General features: G+C 43.7%; 1 protein-coding gene across 18 annotated transcripts in view; it reads left to right on the plus strand.

The window, feature by feature from the left end:
• The window catches only part of PTPRT (protein tyrosine phosphatase receptor type T), a 918,720-nt gene that overhangs the window by 833,264 nt on the left and 65,944 nt on the right, over positions 1–19,512 (plus strand). For 15 of the 18 annotated variants that reach the window (XM_016155891.2, XM_016155892.2, XM_016155894.2 and 12 more), the window contains one exon: positions 8,487–8,677. In XM_016155891.2, the coding sequence (XP_016011377.1) occupies positions 8,487–8,677 (191 nt within the window). The remainder of the gene's footprint in view (positions 1–8,486; positions 8,678–19,512) is intronic. The other 3 variants (XM_016155890.2, XM_036229395.1, XM_016155902.2) reach the window with 1 other exon arrangement.

Below are 19,512 nucleotides of genomic sequence, written 5' to 3' on the forward strand. Positions count from 1 at the left end.
TTTCAATTACAGTTGACATACAATATTATATTAGTTTAAGTGTACAACATAGTAATTAGACATTTATATAATTTATGAAGTGATCACCCAATAAGTCTAATGCCCATCTGACACCATACATAGTTGTTAAAATATTATTGACTGTATTCCCTATGCTGTGCTTTACATTCCCACGACTGTTTTTATAACTGGCAATTTGTTTATCTTAATTCCTTCAACCTTTTACTCATCCTTCCAACCCCCCTCCCATCTGGCAACCAGAAGTTGATATACTTTTATTTTTAGCTATGCATCAATCACCCACTTTGTAGTTTTGGTTGGTAAAACTTCATATTTTAGGTAAGAATTTTTGCATATTAGTTTTTTATGTGGTTTCTCTATAAGAATACCTTTTTAAAGTTCATTCTGTTTTGATTCATATTTATTTTTATTTTTATACACATATCTATGTTTAACTGATTTTGGTATTTAACAAATCAGTTCTTTTATAAAATGATTATCTTCAGTATTGGGTTTTTTTTTTTTTTTCTATTTTGCCACCTCCCTAAGCCTCTGGAAAAGAATCAGAGCCGCTATAAGTTTTGAATCTTTGATTATCAGAGAATGTCTTTCTGTAGCCTCACGAATAAAAAACAACTTATATCAGAGTATCATTTTGGGGTCTCAGCATTTTCTCCTCAAAAATTTTGTTACATTACTTTCTCCCATTTAAATTTGGGCAACAAAGTACCATTAGCATGCTTTCTTTTCTTTTATAGGTAACCACTTTTTCTTTCCAGACTAGATGTTTATCTGAGTGTTTCTACATCAATAATATTTAAACAATTGTATCAGGAGATCGGTTCTATTTTTAAGCTGTACATGGAGAACGCTTTACATTTGAAGCTTTATGCTTTTATTCTGCCAAAGGGCTGTTTTTACATCATATCCCTTATTGCTTCTGTTCCATTTATTTGGTTTTCTTCTTTAGTAACACCAATTATCTGTCTTTTATATGTCTGTTTTCTTTTCTCTGAAAATGTCTTTTTGGTGCCTTCACACATGAACACACATGAGTGGATTATAGATACGGAGGAAATAGAAGTCTCATTGTTAAACCCTCCCATCTTCACAGCAAGGTTCTCAGATTAATTCTCCACAAGTTTCTGCCTGTTGCTTATTCTCATTCCAGATTCTAGGGTCCATTTTAATTCCGCTGTCGTATTTTTGGTTTCCTCACAGTCTTCCCTTGCCTCACTCAAAGTATTTTTTAGTTGCTTCTGAACTTGATCCATATTTTGAAAAATCTGTCATGTCACTATTTAATCTTTGACTTCCTTTATTCTTCCATGTTTTCTAAAATGCATTTCTATTTTCCATTGTATAGATTAAGATACCAGTAACAGAAAAAATCAAATTTGCTTAAACAATAAGTTAATATATTACCTCACAGAACCAGAAGTCAAGAGTTTGAGCAGGTTCCAGGGCTGGTTGATTGAGACATCCAAGAATGTCACTAAGGACCCACCCAAGTAAGGCCTAACACCCCATATTTGGCAGGTAGGGTTCTTGATTCTGAGCTCAGGAAAGGAAATAGGAAAAGATGAAGCATGTCTTATCCATCCATCAGACTAGCGTTAACCTCATAAAACAAACTGTGCCGTGTCAATTGCCAGTTATATAATGCCCAGTTCAACTTTGTAAAACATGGCACGGTGGAATGGCATTGCACTTGCTATTGGTTTTACAAATTCAACCCTACACATTTGGCCAGACTTAAGAACGAGAAGGTGATTGCATCTGCCATTACACTGAGTGAGGGGACAACCCCAAGTGGATATGCAATGAGGCAGGTAAAGCTACTGTTTCTCAGAGGTCACAACTCTATATGTGTATTCTAGTTTAATTCTAGAATTCGGAAATACGGAGCAAGTTTTTCATACACTATGGCTCCTCAACACAAGCCAACTACTGCATTGGATGCTTCACCAAAGAAACTGTAGCCTCTTCCAAGTCGAGACAGGAAATTCCCTGTATTGAATTGGGCGAAAGATGATTTTGTACAATTTCAGAGATATTTAAGAAATGTTGATAAAATGAAGTCTTCATCTTTGTGCACATATCAAGTGTGATACTGATATAATTAATGGATATTCCTCCCAAATTCTGACACTAGGTCAGTCTACGGACTTAGATGGAAAGTTTATTTTGCTGAGGCTTTATTGGTATTTGGTGAGAGAGGGGAGCTGAGGCATTACCTGCTGTCCAAGGGCCATCTTAAGGTTTCTTCCAGTAAAATCCCATTTCACCCTCATAACAACCTCCTTAGATGATAATGATCATTATCATCATCATTACCGTCGTCGTCGTCGTCATCATCATCATCATCATCATCATCATCACTGCCGCCTCTACTGCCAATGGCCAATGAAGAGCTTAGGCTCTAAGCCACTTTTCTGAAGTCCCATAGCTAAGAAGTTGTGAAGTTCATATCTGAATCCAAGTGTTCTCTTCAGGTTCTGTGCTTGGACCCTGAGGCCTGCTGTGGCCACAGCCCCCACTGTGTTGCTCTAATCAGATCTCCACTCTGAGCTAGGTGACCGGCTTCCTCTCCACCTCAAACCTTCTGTCCTCTCTCAGGCCCCTCCCTATTAGTGCGCAGTCACTAAAAACTTACCTCTCCACTCTTCATGCTCTTCTGCTCTAAAGAGCACATAGGTTTGAGAGGAATTGTAGTAGATGAAGTAAATAATAGATGCCGGTATCAAAACACTGCAGGAGTTCGATGGGCTACGTAAGAAATTCCGTCTTGACTCTGTGAAAGCTTTTGCTAGGAACAACTTGATCAAAGCTGTGTAAAAAGAACTGTGAAAGCAGAAAGCGCCCTCGGGAGCCTGATGGAATAGTCCTGTCATGGGCACCTGCCCTGGGCTGTCGCAGCAGCAGTAGAGTAAAATGGATGGCCGTGGAGCGTGTCATGAAGGAAAGAAGAGAGATACCCTAAAAGACTCCCCGGAGGCGCTCGCCGGTCTGTGGATTCCCACATGCTCAACAGGACATCTCGCATGACACCAGAATGACTATCGTCTTCGATGCTTACCAGATGTCAGGCGTCCTGCGAACACTTACCATGCATCATCCCTTTGAATTCTCTCTACACTTCTTTCTAGATGAAGAAACTGAGGCTCAGAATTGTGGCCCGGGTCAGACAGCCCATAACGGGTTGAGTAAGGATACCGACCCCATCCTGTCTGGTTCTGGGATCCGTACTCACAGCATTTCTCGGGGTGCGGATTGGGCTCCTCTTGTGGGATGTGAATAGTTAGGTACACATGTTAATGAGCATTGAAACAAAACTAGCATACCACACCCACGGGTTAATGTTTCACTATCATTCATAATAAGGTGGTTGAAAGTCGATTTAAAGAAAAAATTTGATTCTTCCTGTAAGCGGCTCGAGGTGACCTCTGAAAATGGTTCGCTGTTCACTTGACCCAGAAAACCTCACAAAATCATGCCAATTAAGAGGTTTGAATCTCTGTGTTTGCTTTAAGAACACTCATGAAACTGTCCAAGCCATCGAGGGTATGCATATCTGGAAGCCACCGAGTATCCGAAGAATGTCACTTCACAGAAGCAATGCGTGCCATTCTATCATTACAGTTGTGGAGTTGATAGGTGTGCCCAGGCCAAACGGTGGGGCTGGACACAGAGTTGGTGGCCTATAAAGGGTGCTGAACTTTTTCTGAACATGCTTAAAAATGCAGAGTGATGCTGGACATAAAGGTTTAGCTGTAGACTGTCTGGTCACTGAGCACATCCAGGTGAACAAAGCTCCCGAGATGCAGCGCGAAACATACAGAGCGCGTGGGCAGGTGAACCCCTACATGGGCTCCCCCCACCACACCGAGATGACCCTCCCTGAGAAAGAGCAGACGGTTCCTAAACCAGAAGAGGGGGTTGCACAGAAGAGAACGATATCCCAGAAGACATGGAAGAAACAAAAACTTATTAGCATCAAATAAATGCTAATAAAAGTAAAAAAAAAATTTTTTTGAAGACATAATTCTATAGATCTGTACTCTTCAATACAGTAGCCACTCGCCACATGCAGCTATTTACATTTAAATTCATTGAAATGAAGTTAAAGTAAAAATTCCACTTTTTTGTTACACTAACTTAATTTCAAGTGCCTAATGACCACAGGTGGCTAGTGGGTATCAGATTGAAAGTGCAAATATACAACACTTCTGTCACCATATGTAGATCTGTTGGGCAGTGCTGTGCTAGAGGTAGCTTATACTAGATGAATGTCTTTTCGGAGTTTGCTCTCGCTCTAAATGAGCTCTCTTTTGAACTTGATGCGGCTCTGGATAAGTCTACATACACTTGCACTGTCCACTACAGTAACCACTAATCACATGGATGCTGAGCGCTAAGAATATGGCTGGTCTGACTTGGCATGCTCCATTAGTATAAAATACACATCAGATGTCAAAGCCGTAGTATGAACAAAGAATGTGTCATTATATACATCATTAATAATTTAATACCGACTATATGTCGAAACGTTATTTTGATGTATTGAGTTAAATAAAATGTATTCTTGAAATTAATGCCACATGTCTTTTTTTTTAACCTTATTTAATGTTGCTACAAGAACATTTTTAATTACATATGTGGCTTGTGATATAGTTCCACTGGGCCTCTGCCCTACGATGTAATTCTGGAGTGTTCACCCTTTCCTTGTCTCTTTCTCTAGATCTCTGCTGCCCAATACAGTAGCCATAAGCCACATGTAGACATTTAAATTTAAATTAATTAAAATTCAACACAATTTGAAATTCAGTTCCTCAGTCACATTAGCCTCATTTTACATGTTCAGTAGCCACATGTGGTTAGAGGCTACCATATTGCACAGCCCAGATATAGACCATTTCCATCCTCGCGGAAGGTTCTGTTGGACACGGTGAAACAAGTTGACAGAGTTAATGCAAACACACAGAGGTGAGACCTGAAGGCCTAAAGCTTGAGAAACGTTTGCATGGTCCCTGTGGCCCGTCATCCTCCAATCTCCTAGGCACCTGTCCCTCCTCACCTTTGTTGGACCTGTTTACGCACACCTTATCTCTTCTCCCCTGCAAGGGCTGCAGTGTGCTTATCTCCCTCCGAATGCCCTCCTGTAGGTACATGGTATTTAACACCGTACTCAATAAATCTCTGTTAACCAGTTGGAGTGGCCATTCTTAGCAAGAAATTAGAACTATGTGGTTGAAGCCGGAGGGAGATCTGTAATGGCTGGGAGCAGGAGGATAGAAAAGAGAGAGAAGGTTAAAGCCAGATTAGCCAGGAAAAAGGAGGAGGAACTGGTAGAGAGACAGAAAAGGAGTCACAGGGACGCTGACACACTGGGATCTCACGCACGTCACCAAAGTCCCTCTGCCTGGCCCACCAGCTCCGGCCAGGCAGCGACAAAAGTTTATGGCAAAGGAATTCATGGGCTTAGGCAGCAGCCATAGAAAAAGTAAAAAATTAAGAAGTCCCGAATTATTATTATGTGGTAAACAAACATGCAAGACTCATAAATGAGGAGTCGAAAGAGCATGAAAATGAAAGTTCTGGTAAGGAGAAAAATGAAAAACGTTCCCTCCCTGGGCCAGCTGGTTTGGGTTACATTTTATGAGCAGCATGTGAGTTCTAGCACCCTTGTTGAATTAGCCGCAGAATCGCACATTAGTTTTAAGGCTCCCTCTCGAATAGGGACATCATGACGCTTTTTAATTGGGGCTGATAAAAACGTAGCATTACTTGTAGGTTCCTGAGAGAAGTGAGTTGTGAAATTGGGTTTTCATTAAACCTAATGATGGAAAATTAAGGATAGTGCGTGTGGTGAAATGGGGTGTGATAAAAGGCATCACTTCTGCATTATCAGAGGTTAATAAGGGAATAGGTGAGGTGCGATACATTGGGAAAAAAAGAAAAAAGAGTCCAACTAGTTGGATTAATAAACCTTGAAAATCCCTTGGTTCCAAGTCTTCATAGCGTCATTAGCACCAGCATTGACATTATTACAAATGTTCAGCAACACAAGTTGTTACATTTCGGATGCATTTATTTTCCACTGCAGTGTTGATTTTGCTGACACCAAGTTTACAGTCTGTCTAGCAATGTGTTTAGGGAAAATATCCATATTGGTAGCTATTTGGTTTTGGAAACATTTGGCATCTCACAAAAAATTGCCAGGTGCCTATTTCTAAGAAGGCTGTCTCTTCCAGGCAGCCGGTCTCCCAGGCAGACTCTGCCTCGGGTCCGTTGGGAGACCATGGGTCTCTGAAGACCTCTGTCCCCATATGTGATGGTGGCTTAGGTGAGAAATACTCATAGGTCTCCAGCTCATCCTCCCCTGAGAATTGTGAAGTACAGTATCTAGAGAAGCAAACAAGTATTTCTTCTCCATCCCCAACCCCACCGTTTTATCCATCACAAGAAAGATGTTTGCGGGAAAGATGCTTCATTTACATGGCAGCTGACATGGAAGTATGACACCTGCAAGAAATAGTGTGAGTCTTTAAAGAAAGGAATTCTTCTTAAAACCCTTCCACAGCTTCCCATGGGCTTGAAGATTCTTGTACATTCACAGCTTTCCCAGACCAACCTCACACCCCCTCGAATCGCTTTGCCCCATCACGTCTTCCCCCCGCCTTCGCTCCCTGTCAGCCCCCTTGCTCCTACCTAAATGCGCTCGGCTTCTCCAGCTTCTGTTCTCATGCTTCAGACGGTTCTTCTTGTCTATTTTTCCTGCTAGACCAGCAAGCCTTGAGGATGGAATCTGTATCACTCAGTGCACTGCCAGTGCCTACCAGAGTCCTTGGCACAGAGTGAGTTCTCAGTAAATCTAAGTGCTGATCACAAGAGTGCGATGGAGAAGGAAAGAAGCACCCCACCCCCTTTGCCAAGTGCTACGTTCAAGCAATGCCTGTGAAGACGTGTTACCTATTACTTACAATCCCAGGAGAAAATGTTACCAGCACTTTTACGTGCAGTCAGGAGGCTGTGCTAACATCTCACCTGGGTCCTTCTTCCTCGTGCATAAAGCTGTAAACGCTAGATCTTTAACGTTGGCAATTCCGTCCTTACTAGGAACAGTTTTTCTCATGTTGTCACATAAGAAGGAAGTTCACTTTCACATATGGAATCAAAGTCTGATGGATTAGTGTGACACGAGAGACAATCAAGCTGAAGGAAATGTGGAATTTGCAAGGACAAGTTGAAGAAAACTGGGAATACGTGCTAAGCCTCCAGGGAATGAGTGTGGCTTACTGGGGTCTGCCTGGGTGCCTTGCTGTGTCCAAACACATCTGCGTGAGGTGCATCGAATCTGGCAGTTCTCATCTCATGCATGCCACAAACAGAAGGTCCAGGGCACAGACTGGCTATGTCTTTGGGAAGAAGTCGAGCGGACCAAGCCCAGATAGATCTGGGAAAGATGAACAACCCTGAAAGACCAAGAAGGAATGCCTGGCATCGAGGTGGTAGGGCAAGAAAGTGGCTTTACTAGTCCACGGGGAACAGAGGAATTCAGCCTCAGCAGGCATCAGTGTGGCCAAAATAATTGAAGGAATTAGAGCAACTTCATGAGTATAAAGATTATTATCAAGGGGGAGTGTACATCTCATATTAAGGAGAGATTTAATGAAGGAGATGAAGCATAGGACCCAGGCGTGGGGAAAATAGCTAGCAGAATTGATGGAGGAAGTTCAGGCTCCCTTACCTGCGAGGTATGTTCAGTGACACTGCTGGGTAAGAGCGTTAAGTGGTAGGGAAATGAGGTAGTAGGTAGAAGGTGGCCCTTGATGCAGAGCCTATAGTAGGGGAGAGCAGATGAAAGGGCCAGGGTCCCTGCTGTCTGCTGGTGACCCAAGACTGGCTCCAGTTTCTCTCAGTATAAAACCCAAAGAGAACAAACTAATAGAGAAACCAGGCCACAGGGATGCAGGCAAATGGCCCAAAAGCACACATGTGGCTCTGATCTCCAGGGACCCAAGGCTCTCCTCACCGGCAGGCAGGCACCAGAGACTATTTCCAGACACTCTCCTTCCTAAACAGGAGGGTGCTCCCAGTATCCAGCCTATCTGGATTCTCAGAGGTTCCATATTGACCACTATTGGCCAAGACCACCCTGACGAGCCTGGAGGAAGGACGGAGGCAGGGGTGACAGCCAACCTCGACTTTGTCTTTCCTCCATCAGTACACACCCTTGAAATAGAATGAACCGAGGTTATTTGTTTCATGTTTGTTGTTGTTGTTGTTGTTGTTGTTTTAATTCTTAAATCTACCACTCCAGCTATGCCAGGGAAGTAATGTGTCTCTCTTTTTGCGGTTTCCTCATCGGTCGAATCCTGAGTTAGTTCCTTTTGCCCTTCTCAGGTCAAGCCGGAGGGAGGCACGTAGGCTAGCGGACAAAACTCTCATCGGTGATGGTCTGTTCTGCCTCCTTCTCTTTGAAGCAGATGGCAGCCGTGGAGAGCTGTCCCAGCCCACCCTCACGATCCAGACGCACCCCTACCGGGCCTGCGACCCCGTGGAGATGAGCTATCCTCGGGACCAGTTCCAGCCCGCCATCAGGGTGGCTGACCTGCTGCAACACATCACCCAGATGAAGAGAGGCCAGGGCTACGGGTTCAAGGAGGAATATGAGGTAAGAGACCAGCCTGTGGGGAAATGCGTGCAGAGGCTCCCTCCTGGGTGCCTGGACCAGCAGCGTCGGCATCTCCTGGGAGCATGTTGAAAACACACCATCTCAGGCCCCCCCTAGACCTACTGAATCAGTTACCTGCATTTTAACCAGAACCGAGATGATTCGTATACCCTTTAAATTTGAGAAGCGCCATCTAAAAGAGTCTGATTCCTCCTTTTTGCCCCCTCTTTCTTCCCCACACTCTCTTTCTCTTCCTTTCATAACCTAGTCATCTCCAAAAGTTTGGAGTCACAGCTTCTTTCAACACGAAGCTAGAAATGGCTCAAGCCCCCATCCCGCATGTTGTGAGAAAACCGACCAGTGTCCCCTGCCGTGATCCTGGGAGGCTCGCTTGTTCCCGGTCGCCTCCGGTCTTTGCTTCTGCTGTGTTCTCAACCCTCCAAGCCAATACCTCCTCTCCAGGGACTGCTGCCCCCTCTCTCTGTACGGTCTCCTCACCTCTGCATTGGACATCCCGCTCCTTCCTCCCCAAAGCATCTCTAATGCGAAGCGTTTGTGAGTGGCGGTTGTTAACACAAGGTTCGGGGAATACGGAAAGCTTGCAGCAAAATGCGGGCAGCGCCTGGATACCAGGCATCCTATGGTTCCCCACGTCCTCACAGGTCTGTGTATCCCCTGCTTTTCCCAAAAGTTCTTCTTAGCGTCCTATTCGTTTTTTTCCAGGAGCCAGGAAAAGGCCTCCCACAGCCCCTTTCTTGATTATGCAGAAGAATTTCTCTTCTTGTCTCACTCTTTTTGTTTCAAACCTTGCCCTTTAGGCCTCGCCTTTTACAAACAAAAAGTAACATAAAATAGAAAGAAAAACTCGTTAAATGTTTTCCTGAGCTGAAGAGCACCTCACTCCCCCAGAGGAATCCTGCAACCCTCCTCAAGCAGGTTGAAATCCAGCTGCCGCCAGCTTTGAAAATGTTCTCGTTTTACTTTTCCTTGCCTCTCTCTCTCCCTCTCCTCCTTCCTTCCCAAAATATCTTTGAGCATCTACTGTGCACCAGGCTCTGAGTTATATGAACTAGTTTTTTTGTGGGGTTTTTTTTTTTCACATACAGCATGTGCCCCAAATATGCTGGGTTCGACTTCACTGTATGCAGTGAAAACGCATTGGCTCAGACGAGACGCATTTGGAATTCTTCTTGATAATGCAGGCTAAGTTTATCTCTCAGGCTATATTCTCAGAAAGAGCTTACAAAGCAATTATTTCAGAAGTTATGTGAGGTCATGTGATTGTGCTAAACTGGGTGTCCAGACAGCTGGATTCCGGTACAACAAACTGTATGACCTTAGCATATCGTTTTGCTACCTGAGTTTTAAAATTCTTTTGTTTGTTGAGTGAAGAGTTTGTATAGGTAATTTCTAAGGACCTATCTGGCCCTAAAACTTTATGGGAGCGTAAACCATGGTTGCAAGGGGGTATGTCTGACACATTTACGAGAACGAAAACGGTTATGTCAATGCACGTGAGTAATTACCAGCTTGGGAGAACCAGCAGTTAATTTCAAATTTGGTCTAAGTAAAGTAGTACTTTTCATATGCTCAATCTGCTGATTTTGGGAAGGAGACAGTCCCGTCCTCTCCCATGCCTGGGCCTTATTCCCCAGGGGCTTGGCTGAATAGTCGCAATCCCTTAAAGTATGCGTGTGGGGGAAGGGGAGGAATTGGGTGTACGTGTATGCTTCTACACACCTACCTAGATCTGTTTGTTGAGCAAATGTCACAAGAGGGTGTGTCGTTTGTAAAGGCATATTCAGTATTATGATGGTTTAATATGTCAGTCACAATACTTGATTCGTTTTAAAATTTCTAAGAGCATTAAGGGGTATACGTGACTTAGCAAGTACTCAAAGCCTGAGAAACACTGTTCTAAGAACTTGCGTGAAATCCGAAAACAAAACCAAAAACACATTCGACTACTTTGGTGCATTTCCTTCCAGAATAATATCTTTTTTTTAAGCATCCGTCCCTGTGTAGTTTTTTTTTTTTTCATTGTGCCTTTTTGCATTTTTCAAATGTTCTCTCTCTCTCTCTCTCTCTTTTTTTAAATAAACAATAGAAATATATTCCTCACAGTTCTAGAGGCAGGGAATTCCAAGGTCCAGGCTTTAGCAGATTCGGCGCCTGGTGCGAGTCCGCCTTCTGGTTCCCAGATGCCCATCTTCCCTCTGTGTCCTCACATGGAGGAAAGGATGAGGGATGTCGGTGGGGTCCCTTTTATAAGGTCACTAATCCTGTTCACAGGGGCTCTACCCTCATGACCCGCACGCCTCCCAAAAGTTCCACCTCCTAATACCATCACACTCGGAATTAGATTTCGATATATGAATTTCTGGAGGACATAATCGTACAGACAAATATTCAGTCTATACTACTCTTCCGTAACTATAATACAGTGATAAAGGGGAGGAAAATTAACATTGATACATTTGTGGGGCTTTTTCCCCCAAAAAACTTTCTGGCATGGAAATGAACCGTTTTTATAATGAGATAGAAAACAATACATGTTGTTCCATCATTTGGACCTCGACCAGAAATATAACTAACTAGACTAGCCTTGGCCTCAATTAGTTCAAATTATTTTAATCAGTTAGCTAGAATGCTTAGCTTCTAATTAACAGTATTTTCTGATTAACCGGAAGTTAACTTGAAAGCATTACTTAATAGGAGTCTTTCCACCATGTGCTAGTTCACTTTCCTGAACTATAGCTGGCTATGGCTTTGATCATCAAAGCTCATATGATGTCTGGAGTTCACTTACTGAGCATATAAGTCACAGATCTGCTTTAAGACTGTGTCCTGTAAGACATAAGACTCCTGGGTCTCCAATCCTACTCTCAGATCAACATGCTATGTTCTCTGTTAATTGCCTGACACTCCCCTACCCTGCTTTATTTTTATCATAAAAATGAGCACATTTGACAAGTTGACATATAAGGTATGTCTAAGCTATAGCAAGTTATGTCTTCTAAAACTCAGTTCAGTTATATAGTCACTTACAAATTTGTTCATTAAATTTTTCTGAGTATTTACTATTCCCAAGGTGGTCTTAGATAGTTTGGATATGACGGTGAACTAAAGGACAAAGATCCATGCCCTTGTGAAGCTTGTGTTCTACCAGGGGGAATGGGAAATAAACAATAGACTTAAAAATCAGTAAGTTATTTTATAATTACTTAATGTAACATGTTAGTAAATAATGCAGTATGCTAATGAAAAATATTGTTTTCTGTGTTACAAACCAGCCTAAATCTTAGTGACATAAAACAACCAATTTTGTGCTCGCTGATTCTGTGAGTCAGGAACTGGGACAGGACACAACAGGGACGGTCTGTATTTGCTCCATAATAGCCTTGACTTGGAAGGTTGTAAAAGTGGGGGCTGAAAGCATCTAAAAGTGTCTTTACTCTGCATGGCCGGTGATCGATGCGGGCCGTCAGCTGGGTTCTCGGCTGGGGTTGTCAGCTGGAACGGAACACCTGCACATGGCCTCTTCAGGTGGCCTGGGCTTCTTCGCAGTATGGTGGCCTCAGGATAATTGGACTTCTTATCTTGTAATTCATAGCTCTATAGGTGAGCCTCCTAGCTAACGAGGTGAAAAGTGCATCACCCTTCATAGACCCAGACTTGGGCATCACATAGCGTATCTCCTACCTCATTCTGCTGGTTCTAAGCAAGTAATAACTGCCTGTGTTCTAAGAAAGGAAGATGAGACTACATCTCTCTATGGATGGAAGGGCCATTGCAAGATTCTAAAAGACAATGCAGAGCAGGAGCTACTGGGAAATACAATCTTTGGATGATACGATCTTCCACAAGTACCATGGAAAAATAAAGAATACAGTAACAAAGGAAGGTGGTGTATTCCAGGGGCGTGAGGTGAAGGGGGCTCCAATAAATAAATTAAATAGGGTAGAAGAATAGTCCTTAATTAGAAGGTGAAATTGGAGCTGAGACATGATGGAAGCTATCTGGAGGAAGAGCATTCCAGATCAAGGGGATAATATACCTGGCATGTACAAGGAGGCCAAGAGTGGCATAAGTAGAGTAAACAAAGACCAAAAGTAATAGAAGATGCTACTGGAAAAATAAAGGGCGCCCTGACCATATAATTAATGCCTTCTAAGTCCTTAGAAGAACTTTACCTTTTGCTCTGAATGAAATGGAAAGCCACTGCAGAGTTTTAAGAACACAAGTGATAAGTTATCTGGCATTGTTTTAAAAGACTCATTCTAGCCACTGTGTTGAGAATAGACATAGGAAGGCAAAGGTAAAAGCAGGGAGGCCAGGTAAGAGGCCCCAGCGGGAACCCCGGTGAGAGGCAGTGGTGACTCAAGCCAGGAGGTGGCAGTGGAGGTGGTGAGAAGTGGTTGGATTCTAAATATATTTTAAGCATACATAGAGCCAACAGGATTTTCTAACACGTTCGATGTGGCATGTGACAGAAAGAGAGGAATCGAGGGTCACTCCAAGGTTATTCCCTGAACCTCTGGAGGGACGGAGTTGCCACCAACAGACGTGGAGAAGCTGCAGGTCAAGCAGACATTGGGGCACTGAAACAATCATAAGTTCAGTTTTTAATTGAGTTCAGGATGTCTGTTAGACATCTTGCTGGAGATGGAGAGTGGGTAGCTGGAAGTTGGGAAAGAAGCCTGGGCTGAGGAGAAATCTTTGACATATAGATGATAGTAAAGCCACGATCCTGTTCAAAGTCACCAAGCAAATAAGCATCGAAAGAGACAAGGACCAAGGACTGAATTCCAAGGAATTTTGAAGATGTTTGATTGAGCACTTTCCATAAACCAGGGATTGTCCTGAACTAAAGAGATGAGATAGAGAGAGGCCTTTGCATTCTGAGGAACTTAGAGCCTGTTCTTACAGACAAGCATGTAAACTGATCATTTCGGTATCCTGGCCAAATGTTACAATAGATGTATGCCCATGGGGGTGGGGTCCATTAAGCCTAGCCTGAGAAGAGACAGCCAGTGGCTTTCTGGGAGACATAAACTCTAAAGCAAAGCTTGAGAAATAAGGACAATCAAGTGAAAGCAGGGAAGGGTGTTCTAAGCAGAGGGACTAAAACAGGCTATGGCATGGAGGTATGCAGGGAAGGATAAGTTTACTAGAACCAGAGCAGTTTGGCACATAAATTGTGGGAGGTCGCATGGAGGGAGATGAGGCTGAAATTGTCACTAGGGGTAGGCATGGAGTGGGACAAGGAGACATTTGTCAGGCTGAGGAGTTTGGATTTTATTTCAGAGGGCATAGGGAAACATTGAAGGGCCCAAGATTTTTTAACCTAGATTTGCATTTTAGATGTAACTATCTAGCCTAGATCAGAGTAGGGAGAGCAGAGGCAGCTAGGTGGCTGGGACAATAATTCAAGGGAAAGATGGAATTGCCTGAACCGGGAGACTGGGACCAGAGCCCAGACAAGCCTACACACATTCTTTCATGTACAGCCATAAAATCAGCTCCTTCTCTTTGGCCTGAAAAACTCGAGTCTCTCAATGTATATTTTAAGTTCAATGACTTGAAGTAATGTATGAATCTTCCTGAACTGAGAGTCAAAATGCCTGCATTCGAGTCCTGTCTCTTTCATTTAAGTAGCTGGGTGACCTTGGGCAGGTCACTCCTCTCTGAGCCTCCATTTACATATTTACACAATGAGGGTGAGGGGTTGGTCAAAATGATCCAAAGAGTACTTCCGATATTTTGAGAATCTATGTAGGAACCAACTGTGAATACCAGCTGGCTCTCCCTCCTACTGATAGTCCCACTGGACCACACTCTCCGGGGCTACCACCCCCACAGTTACAGCTCAAGTCCTAGCATCTGTGATTGACCATGGCCCTTGGGTTTCTAAGAACCGAAGGAGGCCTACGACAAATTAACTGTGCCTGCCATACAGAGGTGAATCTTAGAGGTGTATAGTCCTGGCCGCACATTAGACCAACCTTGGGAAGTTTTAAAACGCCAATGCCCAAAACCATCCTTCAAACCAGATCCCTGGGGGTGAGATCCAGAGATCTGTATTTTCTAAGCTCTCTAAGTAACCGTATTGTATGTTTAAGGTCGAGAGACACTGGTTTAGAAAGATCCAGAGTCCCCAGTGCATGCCCTGCTTGTGCCCACAGACCCATCATCCCACTGGCTGTACTAGCTACTGGCCACATCTGATGTCCATGGAGCCATGTGATGACTGAACAATCTCCCCTGCTGATGGAGCACAGCCACATTAAAGTCAAGAAGCTTTTGCATATAATCTTGGACTGTGGGGTCATTCCTCCTCCCCATCCTACTTCCCGCAGCCCAAATTCTCCCACCTTCCCCAGAAGAAAAACCCTAAGCACACCAGCAAATGTTAACAGAAGTCGGCTGGAGAGTGGGGTTGTCTGTGACCCCTATAACCCCAGACATCAGAAGAGCAGCCAGTTTGTGGAAGATAAGAGACAACGGGAAAAGGTGACTTTGTGATGGGGGGAAGGGAGGGAAGCATGTTAATGCCAGTCCAATCCAGGCAGTCTGTCATCCTAATGAATGAAACAAGTCCAGTAGGGTGACCAGAAGGTGTCAGGTGATTATAGCTCCATTAAGCTGTTTAAGCAGCAAGAAACAGCTGTGGGGAGTATGAAGCAGCCTAATGAAGAGCAAACATTTGTTCATTTTCCAGCTCTGGGCGGACACACTGTGTGCATGGTTCTGTGGGGACAGGCCAGGGTTTCCGTCTTTCTCTTAGTCCTCGATGAGAGATGGTGGGCAAGCAGCCTCCTTTTGGGGTGTAACCATGGAGATAGGTACTTCAGGTCACCGCAGGTGCCTCCCTTCTCTGTTCGGAGCCACCGAAGCAGAGGCAGGGTAGACCTTCTGCTTCTCCCACAACGTTTACTCTCCTCAAGTGGTAAGAGTGTCACAGAACATCCCTCTGCAGGAGATCCCTGAGAGATTCTGGTCCAGCTCTTCAGTCTGCAAGTGAGAGTGATTCTGGGTAGAGGCATGGAGAAGTAGTGGCAGGTGGCCAAATCATGAAAAGGAAACCCATGGTCGTTCTCCATCTCTGGGAACTCATAATGGCCAAAATAGGAATATTTGGACTCCACCTGCTCATTTCACTCCACTCTCCATGGACTAAAATAAGGAGAAAATGGACCACTTCCAGGGGGTGGCTAAAAGACATCGGTAATCCTTGCTGGTTTCACACTCGGAAGGTCTTCTTGCAGGAAAGAGTTCATGTAGGAGAGACTATTAACTCAGTCTTTTCCTTTGAGCTTATCTTTAATTTTTCACGTATGATTCTCTCCGTAACCTAGTGAAACAATATTTTCTGTGTTTGACATGGAAACCTTCCCCAACCAAGGGAGCGATTGTCAGGTGGTACCGTAGAAAACTCCCTTGACCAAGAGTCGAGACCTAGTTTTCAATCAGCTCCTACATGCCAGATGCTCTGTGACAAGACTCTTTCGTCGCTGGGTCTCCATTTTATCTTCTGTGAAATGTCCGCCTACACAGCATGGACTCCCGATAGTCTAGGTTGTATCTTTATTTGGCCAGAAATACTTATTGAGTACCTACTTTGTACCTTACACTGCTTGTAGGCACTAGAGATAGTCAGAATGCTAAATAAAGAAAACAAAGACCCTGATTAAAAGGAAGTTCATGGTCTGGCCACACCATGTAATCACAAAGCAGAACTCTAATTAAAATGCTTTATAAACATTTGAGTAAGGGCGGTTTGGGGTGAATGTAGGTGTTGGTGGTGGTGTTTATTTTTGCTTTTTGTCAGTTGTTGCTGCCCAGATCAATCAGAAGCTTCACAACAGATGAGACACTGGGTTGGAAAAAGTAGAAGGAGTCTGGGTAGAGGAAAAGCATGTGTGACAGAGGCTTAGGAACATAAAAGAATTGAAATGTTGCAGGCTGACTCTTAGAAGGGAAACAAAGATGCCTGCTTATGAAAAGAGAACTCAAAATGAAACTAGTTGCAGAGATAAATAGGAATTTGACACTTCTTGCACAGTTTTCAGAGCAGAATTAACAAGCTAATAGTTATGGCCTTTGACAGTCCATCTCTTAACTCTAGCTGACTTCAGAGTCAGGGGAGAGTTGTTGACCCAGAGACAACGACCCAGAAACTCTTGCATGAAAATGGAGACAATGTGTGGAGGAGACCGGAAGTCTGTAGCCTGGAATTGCATGCTGGGGTCCCCCAAATCGTAGGCCGAGAGCTGGGAGAAATAGAGGTACCCTAGTATGAGCTTCCCCATTCAACCATAGGCTTCTTGAAGGTAAGGATGGGGTCTTACCCATCTCTCTTCTCTGAAATATCTGTAAAATAGTATGTAAATACTAAATATTACCTTAATTGAGTTGCACATTGCCAGTGAAAAACTTTGTGACTAAAATAGTTCCATCCAGGAAAAAAAAAAAAAGACAGTATTTCTTTAAAAAAAAGATACCAACACATCTGTGGACAATGTCTATAGGTGCACCAAGTGTCTGCCTTTACATTTTAGGTTGAGTCTTCCCCAGGTATTTGCTGTTTTTATCTACCTTACTGCCTTAGACAGTGGTTCTCAAACTGTGACGTGTGTCAGAATCACATGGAGAATTAGTGAAGAGCATTAAGACGTGGGCCCATTGACATTAGACAGGACCCAGTCCTCTGCATTTTACCAAATTCCCTAGGAAATTTGGATCCCTACCAAAGTTCGAGAACCACTGACCTAAAATTTGTCTTTTAAATTTTTGTAGCTTTTAATGGGGCCTTTTAAAGAGTGCTTTGTGACTCTACATGCAGACACACACTCAACTATTCTGCCTTGATCAAAGCTCTTGTCACAGACAAATACCCCCATCTTGCTGCAATCTGATTTTCAACTTAGCTTCCCCAGCAGAACTCATAAATTACCTTCTATTTAGTGACACGGTACGCAATAATATTTGCTCTCCTGATGCCACTGTGAATAGACATCATTAGTCATCCTCTCCTGTCTTCTCTGTCCACATTTATAATCCCTAAAGTTTGTGCTTTTCAGCAGAGAAGGAGGCATTTGTTGAAAGGTTGGCCTCAGCCAGGGCCACCGCTAACTCATACAGCACCTTAAAGTAGCAAAAGGTACTCCTGTCTCAAAATACTTGACTGTCACCTTCCAGAAAACATTCATATATACAGAAATCTATCGCATCTACCAGGTGTATGATTTTCCCTTAGATGTGACGCTCTGTATAGCCATCTATGGTGGCTCTTGCCGTCTACCAGCTAGCCGCCGTCTCCAGTAAACATAGGTGTTTACTGAGTCTGTGGACCAAAATTGAGAAAAGACCTTAGGCTTCCAACAGCTCATGAAACTCTTTCTCACTCCCTGAATACTCTGTCTTACCTGTACCTAGGGTGAGCAACTTGCCCCAGTTTGTCCAGGGTGGTCCCAGTTTTTTAAAAAAGAAACTCCTATATTCCAGGAACTCCTTGGGACCAAGGTAAACCAGGATGAATGTTGCTAGGAGCTCCCATCTTTGGTCTTATGACAATAAACTGAGTGTTTCCGATCAAAGGGAGGCAGAGAGTAAATTCTGGGAGTGAGCCAAGGGGCTCAGTAGCATATTCTTGGGAAAGACTGGGATGGAAGAGCCTCTGAACACCTACAATGCATCAGGCATTGTGCTAGGCATGATCTCAGGTAATCACTGATCATCACAAAACTCCAATGGGTATATTATTTTGTTATTTACATACTATAGAATTCATTTTGGGAAGGGAGGTATACAGCTTTGTTAGTTTTAGCAAATGCATAGAGTCGTGTAAACTCCAACACAATCAAGATACTTAAGAGTTCCATCAGCAAAGAATTCCCCTAGGTATAGTCAACGCCTTCTCCTAACCTGAAGGGCGTACTATTGACTTAGTTTTCAGAAAAGTTAATTGAAACTTGGAGCGGTGAAATGATTTGCTGTAAAAATAATCACTTTGTCTGCCTTTTCCAAAGCCCTGCCTTTTCCCTGACTCTTACACACAGTTAGTATTTCTTGATAAGATAAATGAACAAAAGACCCTGGTGACAATGGCACCTCCTTGGGGAAGACTGAAATCTTCCTGCTCCAGGAGAGTAAAGTGATGGGCAGGGCACAGGGACATCCTAGCAGTCTGGACTAGTCATGGAGGAAGCAGGACGTTGGTTGTGTTCTAAAGCATCAGCCAGGAGCCGCCCAGTCAGCATCCCCTCGGACTGGTTTTGCTGCACCCCATGGCATGTCATACCCAGTTATCTCTAGGCATATATAGTCAAGCCAAAGGGGATGAAGGGAGCCTCATAGATGACAGGCTCTGCTGAGGATAGTGGGTGAATGGGTAAATTAAATGGACCTGGACACCCTCCGCCTTAGATTGGAACTGAGCTGTTCCTGGAAGCTCCGTGTCCTGACAAGACATCTCACCATTTGGGGCATAACTCAAAGAGGCTTAGGCGCAAAGAAGACTGAGCATCCAAAGAAGAATGGCAAGCTTCAGAAAAACCCTTTGTATCTCAGTAGGGTCAAACCAATGGGTAGGAGAAGGAGCCAGCTAAGCATGCATCAGGGAAAATCCTCAGTTCTAGCAGGAAATTAAATTAAGTGGGAAAATGGAGATAGGTTGCACAGTCCCATGGACTAACTCAGCACAGCAGGGCATAAAAGCCTGTGACTGTGGCCATGCAGTCTAAGCTCCCGCTGGCTCCAGGGGGCCTCAGCTCTGTGGCTGGGAGGGTGGAAGGATGCGTGGGTAGGTTGCAACCACAGGGAGAGTTAGTCTG

The sequence above is a fragment of the Rousettus aegyptiacus genome, unplaced genomic scaffold (assembly GCF_014176215.1).
Source record: "Rousettus aegyptiacus isolate mRouAeg1 unplaced genomic scaffold, mRouAeg1.p scaffold_m13_p_12, whole genome shotgun sequence".
NCBI classification, from domain to species: Eukaryota; Metazoa; Chordata; class Mammalia; order Chiroptera; family Pteropodidae; genus Rousettus; species Rousettus aegyptiacus.